Below are 25,961 nucleotides of genomic sequence, written 5' to 3'. Positions count from 1 at the left end.
TAAAAGACCCTCTTGGCTTTGACTTCATGTTCTACACAGTGAAGGTGGGTTTTTTTTTTTTGCGAGGTTCCAGCTGATCCATTGAAACTGATTTGAATTTTTCCATTCAAGTTTAGAATTTGGCCCTTCCTCACTGTTCACCAAGTCCCAGTTACGTGTATTAGTCGGGGAACTTGAGATATGCTTAACATCAAGTGTCAAACAGAGCATGATTCTGTTTCTCGGAGATAAACCAGCTGTTGGGATGAATCAAGCTTGAGAGCATGGCAGAAGGTTACAAAAGCCCTGCTCAGGCCAGAGGTTACACCAAGGGATGTTTCTTTCCTAGAAAACCTCAACTTCTGGGACAGTACTGTGCAAATCTTTCCGTGCTTTTTAAGGAGTAATTGGGATCTCGATGCTGTTGTTAGATTGTTCAGGCCTTGTGTTTCTGTATAGTGTTTCTGTGATGGCAGTGGCATTAGCAGGAGCGCTTTGTAGCGTTGCAGTTCACTTCAGCCTGTATTGCTTACTGCTGGCACTACTTCTGTAATCTTTTCTGCTGGTGACCACCTGCATGCAGCTTTTCTGGTGCTTACATTTGTTTCTTTAATGGAGAAGAAGCACTAGCAGTTATTTGTATGCATGGAAGGGGAATAAAACTTCCCAACTTAGCACTCCGTAAATCTCTCAGCTATGAGCAGTGTGAGTACTAAAGTATTTGTCAGTGTTGACTGGCTTTTATGTAACAGTAAAATTAAGAAATGAGAAATGTAACAAATACCAAAGGGGCAAATATTACAAGAAAAAGCAACAGCTTAGATTTCTATTCCAAAAATTAAAAAAAAACAATAAAGTAGGTCTGAAATGCTCCTGAGTATAAATGTTGGGTGTTATTTTAACTAGAATAGTAGCTTTGAAACTACCAGATTTTACTCCATGCAATGTATAAGTGTGCAGAAGTGGCAGTGGTAGGTAAATCTCTTTTAACTATGGAATTATTGTAGAAGAACAGATGGAGATTTGTCATTCTCTGTTGAGTTTTCATGAGCTATTTGAGAAAAAGAAGGCAGCATTATGGGCAAGGTGGCAATCCAAAGGCAACTAATGTGTGCATTGTTCTTTCAGGTTTGAGTATGAGCACAGTTGAAGAAGAGTCTGACACAGTGACAGTAGAAACAGTGAACTCCGTGACTCTGACTCAGGACACTGAAGGAAACCTCATACTTCACTGCCCTCAAAACGGTATAGAATTTTATTGCACAATATTATTTCTTCCTTTTTTCATTGATCTTTCTATGATTCTTGCCTGCCTCCAAATTAGACAGGCTATTGGGATTCTGTTTGTTGTGCTGAGATTAATTCTGTTTCGGTTTAAAGAAGGATGAAGTGTCTTATAAAGCATAAGCCCCAAAATTTTGTAGGTATGTGCCTGACAAGTCTATATCTGTTCTCTTTTATTTCACTGGAAATGTGTACTTAGAACTGAGCACACACACCAATTTCTGTGGGCTTAAGGGTTTTGTTATGCAGCAGAGAACTGATTCAGGAAGGATAATGGTGGAATTTATGAAGAAATCTTCATAGATGTACTATGAGATGTATTACATGTACTTCATGTATGCGAACTGTTACTGCCCACAACTGATGTTAAGGTCCTGGGCAGTAATAAACATTCAACCAACCTCTCACATTTGCTGCTGCTTTTGATTTGGTTGTTATCCAGTTTTTCTCTAGAACTCTACTTTGCAAACTGAAAGGGACCTGTGTGTGTTTTTGTTGTTAGAAACTGATGAAGTAAACTCTGAAGACAGCACTGAACCTCCACACAAAAGGCTTTGCTTGTCAGAGGATGACCAGAGCCTTGATGACTCAGCTCCCTGCATTTCTGTTGTTGCAGTTCCAAGTAAGTTGTTATAAGCTGAAGCAGTTGTTTCTGTTGGTAAGAGTTAAAAGTTAACTCCTTGGATTATAAGCAGAATGTTTTGTGTTGAGTTTACATATTCTATTAACACATGTTTATATTCTTTTTTACCTCTTAGAGTCTTGGATGTTTTGCAGCAACTTGTATCTACAGTACAACAGGGAATGGTTGTAAACTGAGACAGGGGAGGTTTAGGTTAGATGTTAGGAGGAGGTTTTTCACACAGAGGGTGGTGGAGCACTGGAACAGGTTGCCCAAGGAGGTTGTGGATGCCCCATCCTTGGAGGCATTGAAGGCCAGGCTGGATATGGTTCTTGGCAGCCTGCGCCAAGCAAACATGCTGTGTTTACATGTTTCAAATTAGTTTTTTGAATGTAGTCATGTGAAAAACTGAAGGTTTCTGTACTCATACTTAAGTTTTATGAACAGAAAGGGTTGATAATCATCAAGATGATTTTACTCGATCAACAGTTAAATACCAAATAAGGCCTCTTTAGAATTTTGAGAGCTAAGGTGGCAATTGGTAAAACCCATAAAGTGTGCATAAAAATGTTACAGAAGTGAGGTATATGACTAACTTTCCCATTCTGAAGTTTCAGAGAATGATCAGAGCTTTGAGGTGACCATGACTGCTACTGCTGAGGTAGCTGAAGATGAGATTAACGAAGGAACTGTTACTCAGATTCAGGTACAGTAAAACTAAATCTTACCTTAAGTCTTAGGAGAAAGGTGAATTTACTTTTAATGCCACATCTAAAAGTGGTACTTCCTGAGCATTCAGCAAGGTAACTAGGTGTGGTGGTTTCCTTCAAGTTATGCCTCCATGTTAGATGGAAAGTGATTGAAAGAACTGAAGATTTCATACGATTTCATTCTTGTCTTTTCAAGATTCTTCAGAATGAACAGCTGGATGAAATCTCTCCAATGGGCAATGAAGAAGTGTCAGCTGTTAGTCAAGCCTGGTTCACAACCAAAGAGGATAAGGATTCCCTGACAAATAAAGGTAGGATACTTACATTCTCTGTAGGAATGTAAGCTGTTCAAAATGCCCTTGGGAACATTTTGCAGGTTGCATAAAGTAATTTCTGATATGGCTTTTTTAGTGTAGATACTTGAAAAGACCAGTTCTAAAACTGCAGAGAAACCTAATGCATTAAGTCTTCACCATCTCTCTTACACTTCATATACAAGAAGAAAGATGGAACTCCAGATACACTTGGAAGGGAAGAGAGGCTGAACTTGAAGTGGTCAGACTGATTCTATTGGCCACGTAGAGAACTGCCGTAGGTAATGTGTCTTAGCGCACATGAGGCACATGGTTGTATGTTGGCTCCATTTGCTTGGTTGGGAGATGGGAAGCGCCAGTCACAGGCAAGTACTTGTGAAAAAATGAAGTTCTGAACTTGTGCAGATTAATACTTAAATAACCACTGCTACTCCTAAAACTACCAGCTGACAATTCTTCCCTTTCCAAATGCACGGTCATGTAGCAGTTCAGAAGTTGCTGAGCTTCAGAAGTTTGTTGTTGATTTTTTTTGTCCCTCCACCCTCCCAGACATGCCTAAGCAACTTATGTCAAATGAACACATCTCTCCAAATTCCTTGGTCTTTCCACTGTTTTTCTCATCCTGACCTTACTGCTTCACGGAAAAAAAGCTCTTCCATCAGTCCAAAGCAAAATCCTTTACTGTTAGAATCTCTCTGAATGAATGAGGGTACTAAATGCTGTGATTTTATTAGGAGAAATAGCATGGGGAAGACCTTTCCAATGAAATATATGGAACAATGAAATCCAATGAAACTATATTAGTTGAGCCTCTTCTGAGGTCTCCATGAGATTAGCTGTGGAGGATTTCCACTGCTTATCTCCTCTTACAGGAGCTGGAAGTTTGACGTGTTGCTTGAGCTTATCATTTTATAACAATCTCCACCTGTTAAGAATGTCCACGGGTCTTGGAGAAAAGAAAGCGAGATAAGCTTGGCTCTAAATATGCAAACATGAAGTACAAAAGTAGGCTTCCTTTCCTAAAATAGTAGGGTGTTAAAGGTCATTCCACATACAGTAGTAGCCGTGTCCATTCAGAGGTCAGTTCCGGTGCTTTGATAATGGCATGAATAATCACAGCTAGAGTAGTTAAGTTCTGCCTATGTAGCTTTGGAAGAAGACTTTGAAATTGTCATTCACAGGCAAGAGTTTCCTCTCACCATGATTGTACTTTGAATTCAAGTAAATAGGCTCTTGATGTGCACTGCTTCTCAGCTCCAGTAATTAGTAAGCTGAGAAGGAAGTACCCTGACTTCTCTGAGCAAAGATAGGCAGGTAGCCAGCACTCACCAGGATGTAAACTGGGTCACAAGCATAATCTTAATTACAAATGATCACTGATATTAAGTATGTTATGAGGGGAAAAAGAGGAAGCTATGCATAAATTCAAGGAAGGAATGTCTCAATGTTTCAATGAAACTGGTGCTTGGAATTTTTTCTTAGAATAATCTGAATTATTTTTAATTTCAGAGCTTAGCTGTGATTAAGGGCATAGACATAGGAAGCATAACATTATTCCCAATGCAGAAATAGAGAGGATGCCTCTCTGGAAAGCACTCTGGTAGATAGCACTACTCATGGGCTGGGAAGCAATAAGGCATGTAAGAGAAGCCCACATAGCTGCCAATTCCCAAAGTAATATTTTGAGTTACATTTTAAGTTCCAGCTTTTGGAATCATTTGAGTGCATAGTAATTTCTGTCTGCTTCAAGACAGAAGCTTTCTAGCTTTTTAAGTTTCAAGTTTTCAGGTTCCTACTCTTTTTTTTTTCCCCTCAAGTTGGGTATTAGGAAGAATTTCTTCTCAGAAACAATGGTGATGCACTGGCACAAACTGCCCAGGGAGGGGGTGGAATCACCATCCCTGGAGGTATTCAAGTGAGGTGATGTGGCACTGAGGGATGTTAGTGGGCATGGCGGGGATGGGTTGATGGTTGGACTACATGATCTTAGTGGTCTTTTCCAACCTTTGTGATTCTGTGATACTTTTGTCTGAAGAGAGACCCTGAAAACATGAGTTAACAGCACTTAAATCAGTGTTGTTTTTTCAAAGAATAATGGTTTGGATGATTTAAATATTTCTTGGCAGTTGACAAGTCACTAAGTATCACTTAACAGTTCTGAAATAGCATCTGTTCAAAACCAATTCTAGTTAAAATACCTAAAATTACTACTCTTTTTTTCTTTGTTAATGCATTGCAGTAATGAGGGATGTGTTTTCTGATATATTGCTTTACTGACTTTCACTTCAGTTTCATTTCTGTTTTAAGGCCATAAGTGGAAGCAAGGGATGTGGTCAAAGGAAGAAATTGACATTTTGATGAGTAATATTGAACGTTACTTAAAGGTATGTGTTAGAGTACGTTATCTGCCTGTTGATATAGCTATACTGCTAATAGGGCACCACTAGATCTCCTTCAGCACTTTCCAGAATGCGCTGTATGTGATTCTCATCAGTACGTAGTAGAAACTGTCAGTACTTATTTGAAATACATAAGATAATTGCACGCAAGATTTAAGACTACAGAACGAATGCTGCAGAGATAATGTTCCTTCCTAAGTGATGAGTTAAACTTTCAGAATCTTGATATCATGTTTTACCTGTTTTTACCATGTTAGCAGGATGTCTGTCTGCCTTCTTACCCTTAATATACCAGTATCATAGTTCAGCATAGAAATAGGAATGCATTTAACATGCCAACAGTGATAATTGCCAGTAAGTCACGTTTGTGATAGGCTTACAGCTGAGAATATTTGAGCTTGCAGCTTCAAATACATAGGCTGGATATTAGAGGTTCACTATCCTTCATTTGTGGATCAGAATAGCTCTGAATTCAGTCTTCATTGGCATAGAAATGATATTGGTTCTAGCAACTTGTGCCTACCCACATCTGTATTAGAATTTCTGCTATTAAATTGTTCATAGTGAGTAATACTTCCCTAAATCTAGATGTATGTTTTTAAGCCACTTAGATAACTGAGTTACTGCTGATTTGTCTGATTCATCCTTTCCCATTTATCTCGCTTCTTGTTTTTTGGAGATATAGAGCTTTTAATAAATAAATTTATGTTTTTTATATAAAATTGAATATTAAATTATGTTTTTATATAAATTATGGGTTTTTTTTGTTGTTGAAGCAAAAAATAAAACAAAAACTTCCCTTTTATACTTAGTTCCATTGGCTTTTTTGTATTAAAATCTGCTTGCAGTTTCCATTAGAAGAAAAGTAGCTTAAGTGGGGAAAAAAATGCTTTTAGATCAAGAATATCTAAAGTTAAGTAATAAATTGATAGAGAACTGTTTGACAACTTTCGCTTGTATGACACCGAGCTAATTCTATTATGATGTTCAACTTTTGATAATAAAATATGTTGGACAGTTTTTATGTGGATGAAGGTTAGAGCTGCCATTTCTGCCCAGGCTTCAATGCTAAAAACCAAATGTTCAAGACTTTCATTTCAAGTAGCTGTTTTATAAACAGTTAAAATCCTGGGCTTTCTTATTTGGAATACATAGAAAACTGCATAATGATATGCAAAGCTTCAGTTCTTGAATGTTCTGCTTGAGCTTTAGGAGTCTTCATCTAAGCTTTTTTTTAAATACTTTCCTCTAGGCCCGTGGAATAAAAGATGCCACTGAAATTATATTTGAAATGTCAAAAGATGAGAGAAAAGATTTCTACAGGACAATAGCTTGGGGTCTGAATCGGCCTCTCTTTGCTGTTTATAGAAGAGTTCTTCGCATGTATGATGACAGAAACCATGTTGGAAAGTATGAAAACCTCTAATGCTGCATGGTTTTATTGGTATGAGTAGAGTCATTTGTTTAATGTGTGACGTGTTACGCATGAGACAGAAGATACTAGCCAAACAGACCCAGCTCTTCCTGATCATAAGTGACCTCTGCTGAATTCTGCTTGAACAACCGTGATAATAGTTAAGTTGATGGTATCCACAACTTAAAAGGCAGACTGCAGAGGGGATTCTGATGCAATTAGAAGACTTTGACACAAGCATGGATCTGCTGAGGTATAGTTTCTTCCTAGAACTGTGACCTTGAGCTAATTGCTCTTAATCCATCTGCCCTTAGTTTCCCTCTCTGTAAAGCAGTGGGTATGGTGCGATCTGGAAGTGCTGCTGAGGATGTGTGGTTTTATTTTTTAAAGATGGTTGGAAAGTAAAATATTATTCCAGCAGTGATTTTTTTTTAAATTGCTTTCTGCCTTATGCTGGTTGTAAACTGAGACAGAAAGAGAGTAGCTGTTTGTTTCAGAGACTAAGAGATGGCATTTTGATTCTGTTTTTTAAAGTGTCTTCACTGAGAATGGAGATTTTCAGTGGCAAATGAGGCAGATTTTAGACCAGATTGCCTTAGAAATGCACTGACATGGTAAATGGCAATTGTCCTTTGTGTTCTCTCCAGTCATTGTTTCTTAGAGCTGAAATTCTTTAATCTTCACGGTAATTAAAATTTACGGTATGGTTAGTAAAACAGTAATGTTTGTGCTGTATGTTTTCTGGTTAAAATGATGTCTTTTCATTTACCTGTCTCCTAGGTATACACCCGAGGAAATTGAAAGGCTTAAAGAGTAAGTCTTATTAACGAGGTCATATTGAGTACCTTGGGTGGTTGGAACAGGTTGTTTTGTTGTATGAAATCACTGCAAGGTCAGGTGTAAATTTGAGTTCTCCACATATCAGAAAGTTGTGTCTGCTAAATTAAACTGAAGAGAAATTAAATTCTGATTGTTTTTTAGTGTATATTCAGGACTTAAGTAACCTGCAGCAAAGTCTGAAACGAGTCATGTTTCAGATGTGTCATGAATACTCATGGCTCTACATGTTAAGTGACCCTCTATTGTGTGTGGCAGGAAAATAATAGTTAAAATTTTGAGTATGATTTTGCAGTATTTTGCCTCATTCAAGTTGTAGCTCGCCTGGATTTTGATCAGATACTACTTAGATTTCTAAGCAGTCCCTGTATCACTTAAAAAAGATCAGGGAACTTTTATAGAAGGGATATTGTGTGTTTATCTAAACATCCATAATGTACTTACACAATAATTAAGCTTCATAACACATCTGAATGAGAAATAGATAATAAGTTACAGATGCTTGTTTTAAAAGCAAGTATCCTGAGGCTCAGCTGTACCATTGAAAAGACTTCTAGAGATGTGTAGAAAAATTGTCAGTGATAGCAGAAAATATATTAAAAATTCTGTACAGTAATAACAGAGTGACTTGTCGTTGTTTTTAAGTTTGCAAACTGCACATTTTTCCTATTTTTGTAGAGAATTACTTTGATGATCTCGTAAGTGGATATAGTGCTAATAGGCATGTTTCTCTTCAGATTGAGAATAAAGTACGGCAATGACTGGGCCACAATAGGAGCTGCGCTGGGGAGAAGTGCTTCTTCTGTGAAAGATCGATGTAGATTGATGAAGGATACCTGCAACACAGGTGAGGTAAATGCCAGTCAGTGACATACTCCAGTTAGAGTTGTCCCATCTCTGCCTCTGTCAATAACTGATTAAATACAAGGAAGAAATTACTCATTGTGAGGGTGGTGCGATAACAGAATGGGTTGCCCATGGAAATTGTAGATACCCCATCTCTGGAAGAGTTCAGAGCCAGATTGGATGGGGCTTTGGCAACCTGATCCAGTGGCTGGCATCCCTGCCGCTGTCAGGAGGTTTGGTACTGAATTATCTTGATCCCTTCTAACCCAAAGCATCTGTGATCCTGTTTTCCGATGTGTAAGTCTGGCTTGAGTGAGTAAAGTGTGAAATCTGGGGATATTTTTAGAATGCATTTAGTATAAGTTTCTGCTGTTTCTCATTTTAAAGATCAGTTCTGCAGTCAGTTGTCCATCATGTTTATGCCACTGGAGCATATCTTATTGAAGTGGATTAAAAATACTTTGCCTTGTGTTGAGTGTTTGTAGACATACACTGTCTTTATGTCAATTAAGAGACACGAGCACTTAAAGAGTAAAGTATTGTTTATATGAATTATGAACCCTAACCCTATTAGTTAAGAATGGTTTATACTGTAAATTGTTGGTAAATGAGAACAGTCTTATGTTCTTTGCAAGTCCGTACTTGCATCTGGAATACAGTGTTAAGTCATGGAGATAAATGTATTGGTTGACATCACAGATCAGAACAGAGGTCATCTGCTGCTGGTTAAGTTGGAGGGCTTTTCTCTCTTTCAGGAAAGTGGACAGAAGAGGAAGAAAAGAGATTAGCAGAAGTAGTTCATGAGCTAACTAGCACGGAACCAGGTGACATTGTCACACAAGGTGTATCATGGGCTGCTGTAGCAGAAAGGGTCGGAACACGCTCTGAAAAACAGTGCCGCTCTAAATGGCTCAACTATCTCAACTGGAAACAAAGTGGGGGGACCGAGTGGACCAAGGAAGATGAAATAAATCTGATTTTAAGGTTTGTTGTTTTAGTTGCTTTTAAAGGTTCAGAATATGTGATGCTAGCAGGATTCCACTGGGGTCCCTTTTGCTCTTAAAAACTTTAGAAGCTTCCAAAAGTCACTGCTGCATTTACAGTTCCCAGAGATTTATTATTGAACGTATTTTTTGTTTTTTGTTTTTTTAGTGAATTTTAGTGCTCGTGAAAGGTGTCAGATTGAAAACCCTGGAGACTGAAGTCTTCTTTATTCCACAGAACAGGTACAGCACAGGCAGCGACCGTGCAAGCTTCCCACACGTTGCCCCACCAATGCGCTTCAACCCTTAACTGGAGGGTAGTTCAGTCTCCCTGCCCATTCAGTCCTTGGCCTCTCTGATGAGATGACCAACAAGGGTCAAGTGTGGTGGTGGTTTCTGTGATGTGGGCATCTCGTCTACAAAGAACTAAACTGAGACTGCAAATTAATTTCATGTAGGATGACAAACACGGATTGGATTTCAGCATTTTTCATGACTCCATTTGAACTAGCAACCTGGTAGTGAAAAGCTCAGTAACTTTAGCAATCTCTCTCCAGTCCTCCTCCCATTTCAAATGCCTTTAACTCAGGCCAGTGGATTTTTATGGGTTCATAATCGGGGGTGGGAATTAAAATCCCGGGCATACAGGGGAATCTAAAAATTGTTTACAGAGCACTATTCACTGATTTCCTGAATCTGTTTGACCTGATCTCAAGATGAGTAACCTGATTCTGCATTTCAGTATGTGCTGGCTGTGATTCTTAGTATTTATGCACAAGTGGTATCTTTTTAACACTTAGTACAGTCATCCTTCAGGGCTTGTTTTGGTACATTTTTCCCTTTTTTTTTCTTTTATTTTAAGCTATCAATATTTGGTATCACTGCTTGATTTATGAAGAGAACTTAACTTTTACCAAAGTCCTTTCCCTTCTCGCTGTTCACGTCTCTTTCATGTGCTCCAGGTACAGATGAGCAGGAGATACTTCAGAGATATTAACAGTATTCAGGCAGATTCTGGTAGAATCCAGTGTTGTGTGTAATGTCTGCCAGAACTGTGTGGAAACTGCTCCTTTCCTGGAGAGCCTGATGGGATCCATTTATGAGGAGCCATTTAATATTGTAGCTAATTTCATCTATATCTACTTTGGCTAAGAAGCATTTGAGAGGAGGCAAAGAAAAACCAAACAATTAAGGATGGATGAGTGTTTGAGGAATGATTTCCCAAAGAATAAAAGATACAAATGCCATTGTTTGTAATGCCTAACAGTAACCTGAATAAAGCCCTAATGTATATGTGATAAGGAGAATAATCCTGCATGGCAAGGAGATGGTCTGGATCATCTAACAGGTCTAGTCCATTTTCTGTTGTTTATGATTTTGCTTGACCTCTGGCAGCGTGGAGCCTTGGAAGCATATGTTGATACGTGAGCTCTGGCAGACTATTCACTAGCATGCCATTTTGCCTCTGTTACACGTGACAAGACCAGAGATGTGCAACACCCCTTCTGGTCCAGAGGGTAGTTTTTAATAGGTGAATCTTTTCTATACCCTGTCAGGATAGCAGAACTTGAAGTTTCTGATGAAAACGACATCAATTGGGATTTACTCGCAGAAGGATGGAGCAGCGTCCGCTCACCACAGTGGCTTCGGAGTAAATGGTGGACCATCAAAAGACAGATTGCAAACCACAAAGATGTTTCATTCCCTGGTAATGTACTAGTCGTGCACTTTTCTGAAGACTTCTTTCACAAGCATCAAAGGAATAAGGCTGGATTTTTTTGTCTACTTAAAGCATTGCAGGCTGAATAGAGCATTGCTCGTAGGCTGGAAGTTACCAGCCCCTTGTATCTACCAGCTAAGTTGCACCCATGTCCAGTCCCTTAAGTGCTTCTGTTGAAACAAGCTAAATTGTTGAATACAACTAAATAGTAGATATTGCCAACTCCTTTCACTTTGTCTTAAGTGAGAGCACATAGATAAGCAGATCAGCTGGCAGGTCACAGTTGATGACTGTCTTTGGTATTTAGGGCAGTAGCCCCTTCAGTTTCAGGAGGATATGGATTTGCAGCTTGGCAGTGTCACCCCGGATTAGTTCTGTTGCATTTATCATTTTAAAGGTAACCTATGTGAGGTTAAATGTTGGCTCAGTATTGGCTGCAGCAGAAGGCAAATTAGTTATTAGCTGTACAGTGAGGAAGAGTGGAAGAATTGGGATTATAAAGCTCTCTAAATCTGTCACTTATCGCTTTCATTCTTGGTTGGAGAAACTAGAGCCAAAGCGGATCTCAATTTCTGTGAACTTTCATTTAGTTCTTCATTTCTGTTGTGGGGAGAGGAAAATAATCACAGAAAGATCAAAATTAATCATATTATAATGAAAGTTGTAATGGGAGGATGTGGTTGAGAGGGTGCCCCTGTTATGCTTAATATGGTACAAAATATATGTCAGTAGGTAGTTGTATCAAATAGTTGATGATATAAATACATGACTGAATCCACAAGATCTGTTCCTGTTTCCAAGATGAGAAATGCTTGTGCTGTCATGAATGGGAGATGTGTAGCAGTTTCCTGTGTTGCATGCTAGTAAAACAAAGACCACAGCTTTCTCACTTTATTTATGTCAACTTCAGAGGGACCAATGATAGTAAGAGAAAATAGTTGGGTGGTTTTATTGCAGTAATAGGCCACTTCGTATGCAGATTGTAGTGCAGCTGCTGAGAGATGAATTCTGACTCTTGGTTCCTATTTCCAGTGACAGGTTTGTCAACTACATGAATAGGTTTAGTCCAGTCTTTTGCAAGATTGGAAATTCTACTTCTTATAGCAATATTGCCCAACTAGTGGTACATTTAATTGTAACTTGGGAAGATACTGTGAAAGCTTTTGAAGAGGTCTAAAATACCACCAGCATTTCTTTCTTTTCCACGCATGCTGAAATATCTGAGATCCCTGAAAAATTCAGGCCCATTCCAGTGGGTGACTATAAATGCGTTGCATCTATGTGCTAACTTTCTAGTTTAAAATCTCCCTGATTTCTTTAGTTTCCAACTTCAAAAGGACTTTGTTGTTTTGTTTGGTTTTTTTTTTCATCTTGGATAAATGTCACATGCAGCGTTTCAAATGCCCTTCGTCAACATACTTGAGCATGAGTATTCTTTCTTTCAGTGCTGATAAAGGGTCTTAAACAACTGCATGAGAACCAAAAAAACAATCCGGGGCACCAGCTTTCAGAGAACAAATCTGGAGGTGGATTACCGAACAGTAACTCCACTTCGGGTGTTCAGCACGTGCAGATTCGAGTGGCTCGCCTGGAGGAGAATGCAGGGAACACACCAGGCCCTGTGACAGCTTTGCAGATTCCAGTCCAGATTACACATGTCTGTAAGTAGCTGAAATGCATGACTTGCTGTCCTCTAATGAAACTAAAGCTTCCTTATGTTAAGAAGGTGAAGGAGGAGTTAATTATGCTCTGGTTGTGACATAATTTCAGATAAGGATTCCCAGGTTCTGTTCACCCATCTTTGTTAGGCAGATTTAGCTGCAACCGTGACAATAAGAGCTAGAGATGGCAATTGTAGTGTTTGCACATGTCGTCTCTCTCTGTGTGGACAGAAGAGTGCGCTGTATAACATGTTAGTTGGAAAAGCCTCTTTTTGAAAAGGCCTGAGAACATGCAGAAGCCTCTTAAGGAAAATGCAGTAGATACGTTTAATCTTCAAGTTTCTTCTGGTAACTCTTGTCCATAATTTACAAGATCTTTTGTGAAATACGTTACACCGTTGTGCTTATCTTCTGATGAGGGACATTGAAGCAAGAAGGTATGCAATAGTTTTTCTAGCCCTGCTCCATTTTATGCAGTTATTTCTAGGCACAGGCAGCCTGGAAAGCATTAGTTGCTGATTCACACTCATGAGTTCAGCTGATGATCTTCTCTAACCAATTTTTTTAAATTGGTGCTTCCCATCCTCTTAAGGAAGAGCTTTACTCATTAGCAAACATTTATTACCAGCTCTACCCTGACAGTCATCCCTGTTGTTTGGTTTTGTAGCTAATCTTATTAGGTAACTCCAGTTACTCCGATCCTGTGACCTTATATGCAGTTTGTCTTCTCCATTGGCTACCATTCTTCAGTTCTTACTGATTAAAATGTTAGGTAGCTGGGCTAAGAACTGATTCTTCATGTATGAGTAGGAAGGCATTTGGTAAATAATATTCTGTTTACAATTTTATTAGATTAATCTGTCTTAATCTACTTAAGTGCCACCTTCATTTTATTTAGTTTATTTCTTAGAAAGACATGCAGTACCACGCTTAGAACTTTTTAGCTGTAGTAACACATCAGTGGTCTCATAAGTTCTACCCATCTTGGTCAAATCTACTGGTTTTTGATGAGACAACTGGTATTCTGTAACCCTTAAATCCTGTCAGAGTTCTATAGTGGTTATTTTGTGATGTCACTCGCCTCTCTGCTTAACAAGCCTCCTCCCCATGCTAATCTGCTTTCTGGAAGTGTTTTGCTTGTGTAATCAAAGTGAATTTTTCATCATGTCTTTTCTGTCTGTTTCTCAATGCCTTGAGAGCTAAACCTATTAGACAACTGCAGCTGCGTATGATAGGAGACTCGGTGTTTCAAAAGGGTAATTACTATAAGCTTTCTGGACATAACTGGCTAGGTAACAGACAGGCCCCACCTTACAGTTAACTGATGCTGAATGCCAGGAAATCTGCAAAGGAAACCTTGAGCACACCACTGCAGTAATAAAAGTTTCAAAGTCAGAGCTCCTGTCTTCTTAGCAACCAAAATTAGTCTACTTTGAAAGCACAGAATCTGAGATGCTTAAGTTTTCAGTGCTTGTAGCATTGCTGTTGTCATATCTTTTGCCCTTTAAGTATGGAATTACTGTATAATCTCAGACAAGTATTAATTTGTCTCCAGCTTCCTGGAACTTCTGAGTTTTTCGAGAATAAAGTTCTTAATTCTGGTTCTGAGCAGAGTTTTTGATGCCTTTTAAAACCTGAAGCACTACTTGTTTAGACGTGGTGATCCCTAAATGTCTGACACGTAAACTATATGTTACCTTTTTCATAGCTACTGTTAGCATGAATGGAAGTAATTACATAAATACTTGTGATCATAGAACAATAGAATCATAAGATAAGAATGATAAGAATATGATAAAAGTGATAAGAATACTTACAGCTTTTCTACACTTCAAACCACAACACACAAAATACCCTGGGGAGTGTCTGATGTGTCATCGGTGGCTGACATACAGTGGAGGGCATAAAAAGTTAAAACCAAAAATAAAAATATAGAAGTAATATAAAAATAAACATCATGGTGTTACGTCTGACAGTGGTTTAAAAGAAAGCAATACTCAATTCAAAAGGTATCGTTACACAGGAATTCCTTACAAATTTCATATATACCTTAAGTCATTAGATGACATAGAGGGTGATGATGCACTGGAACAGGTTGCCCAAGGAGGCTGTGGATGCCCCATCCCTGCAGGCATTGAAGGCCAGGCTGGATGTGACTCTGGGCAGCCTGGTCTGCTGGCTGGTGACCCTACACACAGCAGGGGGTTGAACTGGATGATCATTGTGGTCCTTTTCAACCCAGGCCATTCTGTGATTCTGTTATGTCAGGTATACTGTGTTTGCTTTTATCACTGTGTGTACTTTCTTTTGCTCCTGTAGAGCCTTCTGTACATGATATTGTATCTTAGGTACCGATTAGAGAGCCTTGTCATTAGGATTGCAGTCACTTTTCTTTTTCGTATTACTGGACTTAATAGTTCTCTGCTGTGTAGCAATTATAGTGTGTAATGCTCTCTGCAGGGCTGAAACATTTTGGTTTACATACTTACTCTTTATTCTTTTCTTCCTTTTGCAGCCTCGACAGATTCCCCTGCTGCTACAGTTGACTCTGAGACGATAACACTCAACAGTGGAACACTACAGACCTTTGAGATTCTTCCAGTGAGTAAGATAGAACTGGTGCTTATGTGTTTTTTTTTCTCTTCAATACAGCTAATTCTGAGACTGGAACTGGGTGTTTTCAGAAAAGAAGTCTCAAATGGGAAGAGGAATTTAACAGATATAAGACTTCTAAAAGTTGTAAGCAAAGTATATCTCCAGAGCTTTAATTTGTTAGGTCTACAGAGTACAATGTGAGTTGCTGCTATATGCTTTAAATCTGTCTTGATGCTTTAATGCTATGAAGTTTTTCGCTATGCTTTTATTGAAACCTGACATAGCAGCAGAAGAACTCAGCAAATAGAGATTGTCTTAGTTCCACTGTGCTGTTTATAGCTCTTTTTGTCTCATTTCAGTGTTGAGAGTAAGTTGAATGTATTCACTTCTACTTGCTGTTGTTCCTCATAATACAATCCTACATGACTTAAAATTCATCTCTGTAGCCTAAGGCTGTAGATGAGGTTGTTTCTACCTCTTGAGTGCAGTATAGTTAGAGTTAGGGTACTACGGTTAGGCTGCGGTTGGACTTGATGATCTTCAAGGTCTATTCCAACCTGGGTAATTGTATGATTCTATAGCAATTGGTGCAGCAGGGATTGGGTGTTGGTTTGGTTTTGGGTTGTTTGTTGTTTTTTTCAGGGGGCATTGCAGTTAGGCTAGTTCATGTAAATAACCATGCTCTGGGTGCTGAGTGTGGCCCAGGAAGGCAGTGTGTTTGGGTATTAAACTTGTGTTATGTCTTGCAGTCTTTCCATCTCCAGCCTACAGGAACACCGGGTACATACTTGCTACAGACGAGCTCAAGCCAAGGCCTTCCTTTAACACTGACGACTAGTCCTACCATGACCCTAACAGCTGCTGCTGCTCCAGCCTCCCCAGAACAGATCATAGTCCATGCCTTATCTGTACGTATTCTGAACAGTGAAATGTTCCTTAAAAATGTGGCCTAGATCATTCCTACTGTGACTGAACATGATGTCTCCATCTAGTGGTTTGTCCCAGCAAAACTACAGTCTCCTGATGTTTCATTTATTCTAACAAGCAAATACTTGCATTCACAAAACTTATAGTGGGAATCCTGGTCTTTATTAGAAGGAGGGAAAGAGAAGGAGACTGAAAATTGAATAACAAATACGATGTAAAAGTCAGGAAAAGAAAAAAGCTCTAATCTTATAAAAATCTGGGGCAATCCTCACCTGAATGGTTGCTTTTATTTCCTATTATGGATGTACTTTATACAGTTAGCACAGGGTCAAAACGTGATCTGGGTTGACGTGCTACGTATGCTACTTCTAAATTACACTGAGTAATGGCTTCTTTTCTGTTTGCTGAAAGATGTGAAGGTACCTGAGGGGTTTTTATTTATCCTTTTTTTGTTTGTTTTTCTCTCAAACATCCTTACAGCCAGAGCACTTGTTGAATACAAGTGACAATGTCACAGTGCAATGCCACACACCAAGTGTCATCATCCGCACCGTTGCTGCCGAAGATATCTCCTCCTCTGTCACTCAGGCAGAACTTACTGTTGATTCAGACATTCAGGCAGCTGGTCTGACGGATCCCCCTGATACCTTGGAAACAAACAGCTTCCCAGATGATATCCATCAGTCCAAGCTGAGTGATGAAGAACATTCAGCGTACAATGAAGATGATGCCTCGAAATTCAGCAGCAGGAATAGCAGTGAACTGATGGATGGAGTTATGGTAAGAACTGAAGAGGAGATTTCAGATGCCAGCCTGAAGCGGGAAGAGGATTCTCACTCTGATTTACCCAGCACATACGTCACTGAGGTAATCAAGTGGATAATACCTGATTTTTTTTCCATGCTTCTATATTGGGAATGATTTCCTTGCATCTTTGACCTTTATGCTAGTCTATTCATATCAACGTGACAGTGATTTAATACATGTTATAATTCTGAGAGCTTTTTCTTTTTGGATCCTCTATCATTAATACGTTATGAATGTGAAAGAGGTGTGATTTAATTTGGAACTAGGGCTTAAATTTGACTTTGTCTTGGACACTGAATACTTCCCTAGCTGTGGAGTTGCTTCACCACTCGGGGTACTTTAGAGTGGTGACTGTAGAAAGTAATGATGCTAGTGGCATGGAACAGCTGTCATCATTACCACTTGATGCTGTTTAAACCAGGCTGTGAATTGTTTGATGCATGTATTTTACAGGTAGGTAGACTGCTGAGCAAAGGAGGTGAGAGAGAGTATTCAACTTTTGCTCTGTGAATGTAATAATGTGTTTCTATGTGCACCACTTAACCTTGTTTTCCATGTTTGAGGACTTTAAGTATCTGTTACATGGGAATGAGAAGCATTTAAACTATCTAGGTCTGTTGCTCCCATTTCATTCAGATCAGATACTTCTGTTGCAGAAACAATTGTATCCGAATGATTTCAGACATTTGGAGTGTTTATATAGAATTCTTCCTCTTTCATTTACTGAAACTAGCACAGAGAATAAGGGAAGGAAAGTGGAAATACGGAAGACAGTGCTATTTAGTGGGGGGAAAATACGTCTTTCTTTAGAAGCTGGACTAGGTTGGACAGTGGCAAGCAGTGAGTTAGATTCAAATACTGCAGGTCTAAATGATGCTTACTTTAAGCCAGTTTTGTTGTTCTGCACTTGCAAGCACTGTGTTGTTGCTGTGAGTGTGGGCAGTGGGAAGTACCCAGTCGTGCTGCAGAGATTTGTTATCTCTGGCTGGGAAAGGTGCCCATTTGTCACAATGGCACTTTCAGGTTTTTTTTCCACACCTCCTTTTCTCACTTTTTGCCACATCCTGCTTTTCGTGGGCGGGTTTTCAACTGTGTTCTCTGCAGAAACTGCCTTTTGCAGGTCAGGCACATTGTGCCCCGCATGAATGGGTTCGCGTCTGGAGTGAGCTTAAATCACTGAGCTGCAGCACAGGTAGTCAGCTCCTCTTCAGCAGCACCACAGAGTGTTCATGATGCCTCCTGTGCAAAAACATTGCAGAAAACACATAGGGAAACAGGTTTCCTGTAACTAACTGGAGTAGAAGGAGCTGTTACCTCTCACAAACATTTCCTGGAGCCTCTGAAAACGGGGATAAATCCCTGTGTTTTCACTCTGCCAGCTACATTTGCTATTGTTCCGCATCAGTAATTCCTGAAGGTTGAATGAACCTTACGCATGCTGCACACACACAAACTGGAATTCAGATACCTGGTTATTCTGCCAGTATTAACTGGGATTTCTTCCCACCGCACGTGCAGAACCAGGAGTCCACCGGAGTGTGCTGGGACACCAAGTAAGCCAAGTGTGTTATTTCCTATCAGTGTTAGCACTACAAGAACCAGGAAAGAGGCAGCAACAGCAGCTGTGGGATTAGAAGAAAGGAGGGATATTGACAGCTTGCACCTGGAAGGAATGAGCGTGAGGAATGAAGCAGGAGTTATGAGACTTAAGTTACTAAGCTCAGGTAAAGCCACCACACTTTTGGAGTTGGTAGGTGCTATAAAGGTATTGCTTCAGTCTCTCAGAGAGCAAGTAAAGAATTATTCCTGTTAATAGACAGAATTTGTTCCTTACATGGGAACATTTTATCACAACTGTGCAGTCTCTCATTTCATCTCCCCCATGTCCTTGATACCGCTCACAGGGTAGAATTCCTCTTATCTCATTTAAAATACCTATCCTAGGATGAAATGTACCCTACGAATGCTGAAGTAAGTAGCTCAGATGTTGACATTTCAACTTAAAGAGATAACGTTCATTTGGGGAATCTGTTGCTTCTTCTGGAGTATGGCAGGCCAAAAAGTGACTTGTTCTGTTTGTGTTGTCAAGAATAACACCCACACGTCCTTTCCTTCTGCGTTTTGCAGGACCTGGGTTCTCCTACAATAGAAGAACAAGTTGATCAGCCTACAATAGACGATGAGACTGTGCTCATTGTTCCTTCTTCCCATGGTTTTATCCAGACATCAGATGACATAGACAGCGAATCAGTGTTGCCGCTGACAACTCTAACAGGTACGACAGTCCCTTTGTAGGATTCACTACATCAGAGTAGTGCTTTTAACTTCCTTTAAACAGTGCTTCATAGATCCTTGCTTTCTCTAGAGTTGTTTTCCTTATCATTGCTATGAAACTTTAACCACGTTGATTAGCTCGCTTACATCAGTGGGACTGGAAGAAATTCTCACTTAACCTCATGGGAAAAGCAATAGAACAGCAGGTTTTTCATGACTTTCTGAGCCGTTCCCATTGTCCTTGAGCCTTGAATTAGTACACATAGGCTAATGAGTAACTCTCTTTAGTGTGCATTTCTTCATGCCTGCTGATAGAATGAAATTGGTTCCTGATTTAAGACAACACCAGAGACATCAGAAATGCAATTTGCCACTTGTTACCTCTCATGGTGAAGGCTGGGCTCTTTTTTTCTTCATATTTGTTACAATGGAACTGATGAACGAGTTCTGTTTTACTGCGTCTCTTGACAGATCCTATCCTACAGCACCATGGAGATGGCTCACACATTATTGGCTCATCACTGGGCAGTCCTGACTCAGAAGATTCGAAAGATGTTGAAGATCTGGTGAGCTGTCACTGAGAGAAGCAGTAAATCGTGTCCATTTTGTATTGACCGTGTTTGCATTGTGAAATTAGTTACAACTCTGTACCACGTTTCCAAAGAAAGCAGCCAGTCCATGTCCTTAAAAAGAAACTTACAGTTTGAAATGACGACGGTGCACTTTTTCTGCTCGGGCCATTTACCTCATTTGTGAAGGGTTCCAGAGCACCTGATAGAAGCCTGATGTGCTACAATCCAACCGGGGTGTGTTTTCCAGTGTTTCCCTGTTGGCAGTGCTCACTGCTTGGAGCCACGTGGTCAATTCTGATCTGAATTGTGCTAAACTGCACATCTCTAAAACTGGACAGAAGGCAGCGATTGTGGATCGGATCCTCTTAGTGCCACAGCAAGAAACAGTTTGCACGTTTCATTGAAGAATGGCTGATGATTTCTGCACTTACTGACTCTCGCAATATGTGGAGCAAGACTGTTACATTTCAGGAAGAAAACACGTTCCATCAAAGACTTCAAGGGAGCATCATAAGGCAATGGTCTGTATTCCCATCTCATCTGGTTTATTAGTATGGCTGCAACATAGGACTTAAGACAGATGCTTATGGGATTTGTCAGGTCTGCTTGTTCCCAAGTCGTCCGTTGCTGGCAACGGATAGAACTCAGATCGTTTGTGGAAAATCTTTTTTGTTTTCCTTCCTTCATCACTACGTGAAGCTGAATAAAAAGGGAAGGCCTATGAGAAAGGGAAGCTACAAGCACCCACCAGCCTCTCCCTGAACCGTTTTAAGGTTGTTGTGAGTATGCTGGAACATTTGGTCTCGCTGTTTACATGACACTACCAGCCACCTCTAGAGGTGATTTATGCAGCAAGGGAGTAGATGGGAGGTTGGTGTGGAAGTGGCAAAGTCTTGGAGAAAGAGCCCTGAGGCAAAGGAAGCCAATTAATCCCTGTATTCAAGGATTGCAACAGGCCGTAGGCTGAGCAGCAGCCTGTGAGCTGGGGACTGGGAGTAAGAGCTATAGAAACTATAAAGACTCACGTATAAGTTATTTTATTTATTTCTGTAATTAGCTCTTCATAATCAAGAGTTGGTCTTTTTCAGTCCGTGGTTTTGTTAATGTGAAAAAAATAAGTTGTAGTTTCAAAATGGTTGCCTAGGGAACAGAAGTAATTGTATATTCAGTTTCAATAAAATAAAGAGTATTTGTCTTATGTAACAGTAAGATGCCATTTATTTATACTGCTACAGAGCCTCGCAATGCTGCAGTTTATTCGTACAGTAATAAAAAATGCCTTTTTTTTTTCCATAATGAAAAAGCTTGTGACATTCAGAAACGTCGGTACAACTGGAATGTTCATTAGGTGCAACTGTAGCTCTTCAAAAGAAAGCAGAATGTCACATCGTATGGCAATAATTCTCCCCAACAAGAGGGACATTACATATACATTTACATGAAAATCATGTACTCATTTGTCCTCGCACGATCCACTTCTTTCAGGCTAACTGTACTCATTTATGTCTCAGGTAGAGCCGAGAGCTGAGCTGAAAGCAGTCTGATAACAGCAGCGTCATCGCTGGGTGTTCCCAATGCCCGTCATTTACCCACTTCATGGAAGTACAGGTTGGCACATATACATAACATGACGATAGAGAATAATACATAGTAAATCAGGTTCCTGAATTTAGGTTCCAGGTCTCCCTGTCGATACCAGTAGATCTAGAAGAAAGAATGAGTTCGCATTAGTTAAGATTTCAGATATTCCTAGGAAACTTTCAGTAGTCTTAATAGTCTTAACCTCTTAGTAGTTAAGATACAGCATTTCTGTTTTGTGGATGCCCCATCCCTGCAGGCATTCACGGCCAGGCTGGATGTGGCTCTGGGCAGCCTGGGCTGGTGGTTGATGACCCTGCACACAGCAGGGGGTTGGAACTGGATGATCATTGTGGTCCTTTTCAACCCAGGTCATTCTGTCATTCTATGAAGACATGAGTTGACTTTCACTTTTCTTGAAGAGATTTTGTTTTCACAGAATCATCATGTGAATTGAAAGGGACACTTAAAGGTCATCTGGCTTAACCCCCCTACAGTGAACAGGGACACCTACAGTTAGATCAGGTGCTCAGAGCCCCAGCCAGCCTCACCCTGAATATCTCCTGGGATGAGTCCTAACACCAGCTCTGTGGCTGCCTTTGTTCTAGTGCTTCAGTGCCCTTCATTTGAAAAACCTTTCCCTTACATCCAGTCCTTTCCCTTATATGCAGCCTCTTCTTGCTTTGAGTGTTTATTTGTTCAGTTTTTAGGCTCTCCCACCTGTCTACAGCCAACTCAGCAAAGACAAATGGAAGGTTTGGCCAAACACAATTTGCTTTGGAGTGACAACCAGCCACAGACACGAGCATTTCAATGTCCTTCCCTTCTTTTCCCTGCAGTGAAAAGTTAACTGGAAACACACCTGGGTTGTGCAGTGTGACCCAAAGCTGATCCTGGAAGAGATGCATTAGTAATGCCTCCTGTGAGAGCACCAAGATCCCACCAGTCTCTCAGGAGTGTCAGAAAGTAAAAGGCACCACGTAAATAAGCTTCTATTCGATGACACATGAAAGCACACCCAGCAGACGAGGTACTTACAAGTATGCCAGCAGAAATGCAACACAAGAAGATGCAGATAGCAAAAAATATATTCACAGGTTTTGGACGTAGTTGTGGGAAGACAAAAGCACTGATCAGAGTGACCTGTAAAGAGGAAAACACAGCTGGGTTAAGCCCTCCGTATCTTGGCACGGCATGGGCATAAGCTCACGTCCTCATCAGCTGGGGTTGCTTCAGTACAATCAGCCCTATAATGTTACACTGGCAGAGGTTCAGGAAGCTGTTTAACAGCCAGGCCACAGGCATCCAAGGGACATTTTCACTTGAAAACTCAAGGATGGGTTTTTATGGGGGCGTAACCAGCGCTGGCAGAAGGTAAGGATCTGGTTTTCACTTCAATGCTTACAGGAGACATGCAGCATGGGACATGGGGTACTTACTACAAGCAGCAGGGACGTCAGGCTGCCAACAACTAGATTGATGATCCTGTCCTAAAGAGGAGAGAGGAGAATTACACACGTCAGAATGCACATAAACCAGACATAGAGCACTGAACCAGTGAGCATTGCTGTTATCAAAACAGCCTCAGTGCCTGTGAGAGCGCTCAGCATTGAATTGTTTGAGTTGGAAGGGACCCTTAAAGGCCAACTAGTCAGGGACATCCACAGTTAGATGGGGTTGCTCTGAGCCCCATCCAGCCTGACCTTGAGTGTCTCAGGTTAGAGAGGGGGAGCAGAACCTGCATTCAGGCACCAGCAGCAGAACACGTTTCCACATGGCACCGGTCCCTGTGGGTCAGGGTTTCCCATGAGTGCTGCAATGTTCCAAGCAGGCCTCTGGCAGAAGAAGGTATTTCAGGTTACAGAGATTAGAGGCACTGATCCTGAAATCCCGGACTTGGCAGAGCAGCGACAGGCTGTGTTCCCTGCGGCCACTTCAGCTCCGGGCAGCTTAGCACAGCAAAAAGGTTAAAAATACACAAGCAGAGGCCGAGACGGCTAAAGGGGATTGGGGCTGATCGGAGCCTTTCACCTCCAGGCCGTGTCCCAGAGCACTGACTGGGGCAGTGATGGGCGGCTTCCAACAAGCAGCACCATGTGCTGCACCAGGGAGACTCTGCATCACTTTATTATTAGACCTGCACATCCGAGCCATGAGCACGTGGGCTGCTGGAAGCTAAGCAGGAAGGCGGCTTGTGCCAGCACAGCCTGCACCTGGGGACTCGTTTATGATGGGCATGTCCCATCCCTGGAGGTGCTCGATGCCAGGTTGGATGGGGCCCTGTGCAGCCTGAGCTGGTGGGGGGCATCCAGCCCACAGCAGGGGTTGGAGCTGGGTGGGGTTTAATGTCCCTCCAAGCCAAGCTATTCTGATTCTGTAACCTGCAGGCACGATGGAAGAGCCGTGTTCACACCTCACATCAACAGCTCCAGATGGCCAGCAGAACTCCCAGCATGATTCCATACTGCAGCCATAGAGGACGCCTTACCTACAGCCAGGTGATACTGCATGGAACAGCAGACACGATGACCCCATACACTAAAGGAACCAAGCTCAGCTCCTCCAACCACACGCCTGCAATGAGGCCTGGGGAACCTCTGCTGTGCCCCCACCATCTCCACATCATCACCCTGTGCTGCTCAGCCTCCTTCCTGCCTTCTGCTCCCACCCGCAGCAATTAGTGCCCACTCAGCTATACTGAAACGTTCCCACAAGGCAACATGAGCAGCTTCCACTTTTAACTTCATCCTCCAGAAATCCCACACCTGTGATGCTTTGCCTATTGTCACATCTCCTCTCCTGCCTTCGTTTTGCACTGCAGCCATAGTAACGGCAGCAGAACCTCCATCTCCCCGTACTGATAACATCCATACAGCTGCACCCCAGGGCTGCCCCCAACATCCCAAAGCCCGGTGTCTGAGTGTTGGCCAAAGGTCTGAGCTCAGGCTGCCCTGTGCAGGCTGTTCCATGCCCACCACCCTCTGCTGCAGACCTTTCCCTAACACCCCGTGCCCTGACAGCTCCATGTGTTCCCTCAGGTCCCATCACTGCCACCATCCCATAGCCAAGGCCACCTCCCTGCCCTGTCCCAATGGGGATCCAGGCACCCACCACCCACCCAAAAACCCCCACCAGCCCCATTCATCCCTTAGTGCTCCTCCAAACCCTCTCCTATCTTAAGGCACAGTCAGCTCTCACTCAGAGCACTCCCAGCTCTGGACCCCTCCGGCATTTGTTCCTAAGCAACCCTGGGAATTCCCAAGGCACCATTCAGCTCCAGCACAGAGATCCTTTGTCCGGTGCTGCCACGGATACGTGGACCTCTGCCTGTCCCATGCTGCAGGTTTCCAAAAGCCAAAAGTGCTTTGGGGCAGAGCAGATGGGCAGGGGGAGATGTGCAGGGTGCTGGATCCACAACGCAGCGCATGAATTCAACTCCTGGAGGTTTATATTGACTGCTTCCCTCTGCACAAAGAGCAGCAACAGGAGAGAGATGGGAAGTCTGGGACCAAAGACATGACTGGGGACAGCGAGTTCTGACCCATCCCTGGAGATGCTCAAGGCCAGGTTGGATGGGGCAGCCGGCCCACAGCACGGCCTGGAGCTGGGTGAGCTCTGAGGCCCCTCCGAACCCCAGCTGTTCTTTGGCTCTATGGCTGTATGATGAATTTGGGGTTTGCCTGTCTTGGAGCAGCCCTTCCCAACCAGTCCCATTGCTGCCAGGCTGTACCCACCATTAACAACCCAAACCCCCAGGTCCTTATAGACACCGACCGCCACGAACCCCTGCAGTTTATGGTCTGATGTCTGGGTGGTGCTCTATGGATCCAGGAGTGGGCTGTGATGATCCCTGCGGGTCCCGTCCAGCTCAGGATACAGCACGGCTGTGATCTCAGGGTTTGGGGGTGACGTTGACAGAATCACAGTCATAGAATCCTTAGGAGTCAAGGGATCTCTGCAGGCCGTCTAGTCCAGCTGCCCTGCACTGAACAGGGGCGGTGGAAGTGCTTTTCTTCCTTTTGCGGGCAGCTTCGCAGTCATTTCTTTGCTTTCTGTTGCTGTCCCGAGGGTGCCGGGAGGGGGAGAGATACTCCTCCTTACCTGGTGCTGTTTGTCTCTGCGGGAAGTCATTACTGGGTACCTCACCGTTTCATTTTCATTTCTGTTTTGAGGGGTTGTTTTACGGGGGGGGGTGTTCCCCATTCAGGGCTCTTTTCCCCCCTCCTCCAGCAAACCAAAGCCCATCCACTCTCCCCCCCCCCCCCCCGCCGCAGCCCTTACCCTGGCCGAGGTCTCCCCGAACAGCGGTCTGTTGTCCGGCCCTCCCGTGCCGTAACTCCGGGCGGCGAATCCCTCCATGGCGGGGGGGCGCTGGGGCAGCCCGGGGGGGGCGCGCCCTCATAGTGCGCTCCGGACCGCGCCACGCTCCGCTCCGCTCT

General features: G+C 42.1%; 2 protein-coding genes and 1 long non-coding RNA gene across 10 annotated transcripts in view; 2 read left to right on the top strand and 1 right to left on the bottom strand.

The window, feature by feature from the left end:
- Window positions 1-21,543, top strand: part of DMTF1 (cyclin D binding myb like transcription factor 1) — a 25,260-nt gene extending 3,717 nt beyond the window's left edge. For 2 of the 7 annotated variants that reach the window (XR_014933110.1, XR_014933109.1), the window contains exons 2-18: window positions 1,108-1,224; window positions 1,766-1,885; window positions 2,497-2,591; window positions 2,792-2,906; window positions 5,217-5,293; window positions 6,561-6,718; window positions 7,503-7,535; window positions 8,297-8,406; window positions 9,161-9,389; window positions 10,945-11,096; window positions 12,554-12,769; window positions 15,285-15,370; window positions 16,114-16,272; window positions 16,772-17,158; window positions 19,226-19,373; window positions 19,844-20,465; window positions 21,456-21,543. Coding sequence is in view for 5 of the 7 variants with exons in the window: in XM_015874124.3 (XP_015729610.1) it covers window positions 1,108-1,224; window positions 1,766-1,885; window positions 2,497-2,591; window positions 2,792-2,906; window positions 5,217-5,293; window positions 6,561-6,718; window positions 7,503-7,535; window positions 8,297-8,406; window positions 9,161-9,389; window positions 10,945-11,096; window positions 12,554-12,769; window positions 15,285-15,370; window positions 16,114-16,272; window positions 16,772-17,158; window positions 19,226-19,373; window positions 19,844-19,953 (2,312 nt within the window). In the remaining 2 variants the exon portion in view is untranslated. Of the gene's footprint in view, window positions 1-1,107; window positions 1,225-1,765; window positions 1,886-2,496; window positions 2,592-2,791; window positions 2,907-5,198; window positions 5,294-6,560; window positions 6,976-7,502; window positions 7,536-8,296; window positions 8,407-9,160; window positions 9,390-10,944; window positions 11,097-12,553; window positions 12,770-15,284; window positions 15,371-16,113; window positions 16,273-16,771; window positions 17,159-19,225; window positions 19,374-19,843; window positions 21,148-21,455 lie in introns of those variants that run through there. The other 5 variants (XM_015874202.3, XM_015874124.3, XM_085512564.1 and 2 more) reach the window with 4 other exon arrangements.
- Window positions 21,145-25,961, bottom strand: TMEM243 (transmembrane protein 243). Of its 2 annotated transcripts, XM_085512671.1 has the most exons (5): window positions 25,804-25,961; window positions 23,261-23,357; window positions 22,962-23,012; window positions 22,561-22,665; window positions 21,145-21,648 (listed from the first exon to the last, which is right to left on the bottom strand). In XM_085512671.1, exons 1-5 carry the CDS (start codon window positions 25,879-25,881, stop codon window positions 21,614-21,616), a joined length of 366 nt encoding a protein of 121 aa, XP_085368797.1. In that variant the 5' UTR covers window positions 25,882-25,961; the 3' UTR covers window positions 21,145-21,613. The 2 variants fall into 2 exon arrangements, with proteins under 2 accessions (XP_085368797.1, XP_015730737.1); XM_015875251.3 differs by lacking the exon at window positions 23,261-23,357.
- LOC107319979 (uncharacterized) lies at window positions 22,759-24,088 on the top strand. The gene is made up of 2 exons (XR_014933154.1): window positions 22,759-22,896; window positions 23,910-24,088. It is a non-coding gene; the product is annotated as an uncharacterized LOC107319979 (long non-coding RNA).

The sequence above is a fragment of the Coturnix japonica genome, chromosome 1 (assembly GCF_054131305.1).
Source record: "Coturnix japonica strain WE chromosome 1, WE-NBRP24, whole genome shotgun sequence".
In the NCBI taxonomy this organism is placed as follows: domain Eukaryota; kingdom Metazoa; phylum Chordata; class Aves; order Galliformes; family Phasianidae; genus Coturnix; species Coturnix japonica.
The sequence above is the reverse complement of the archived record's forward strand: the minus strand, read 5'-3'. Positions and strand labels throughout refer to the sequence as shown.

Bases quoted from the DNA above. Each gene is read 5' to 3' on its own strand.
- TMEM243 (XM_085512671.1), bottom strand. From the start codon at position 25,881: ATGGAGGGATTCGCCGCCCGGAGTTACGGCACGGGAGGGCCGGACAAC. The intron at 23,358-25,803 runs GTAAGGGCTGCG...TTCTTCTGCCAG, and splicing joins TCGGGGAGACCTCGGCCAGG to AGGCCTGCTTGGAACATTGC. The intron at 22,666-22,961 runs GTAAGTACCCCA...TCCTCTTTACAG, and splicing joins TGACGTCCCTGCTGCTTGTA to GTCACTCTGATCAGTGCTTT.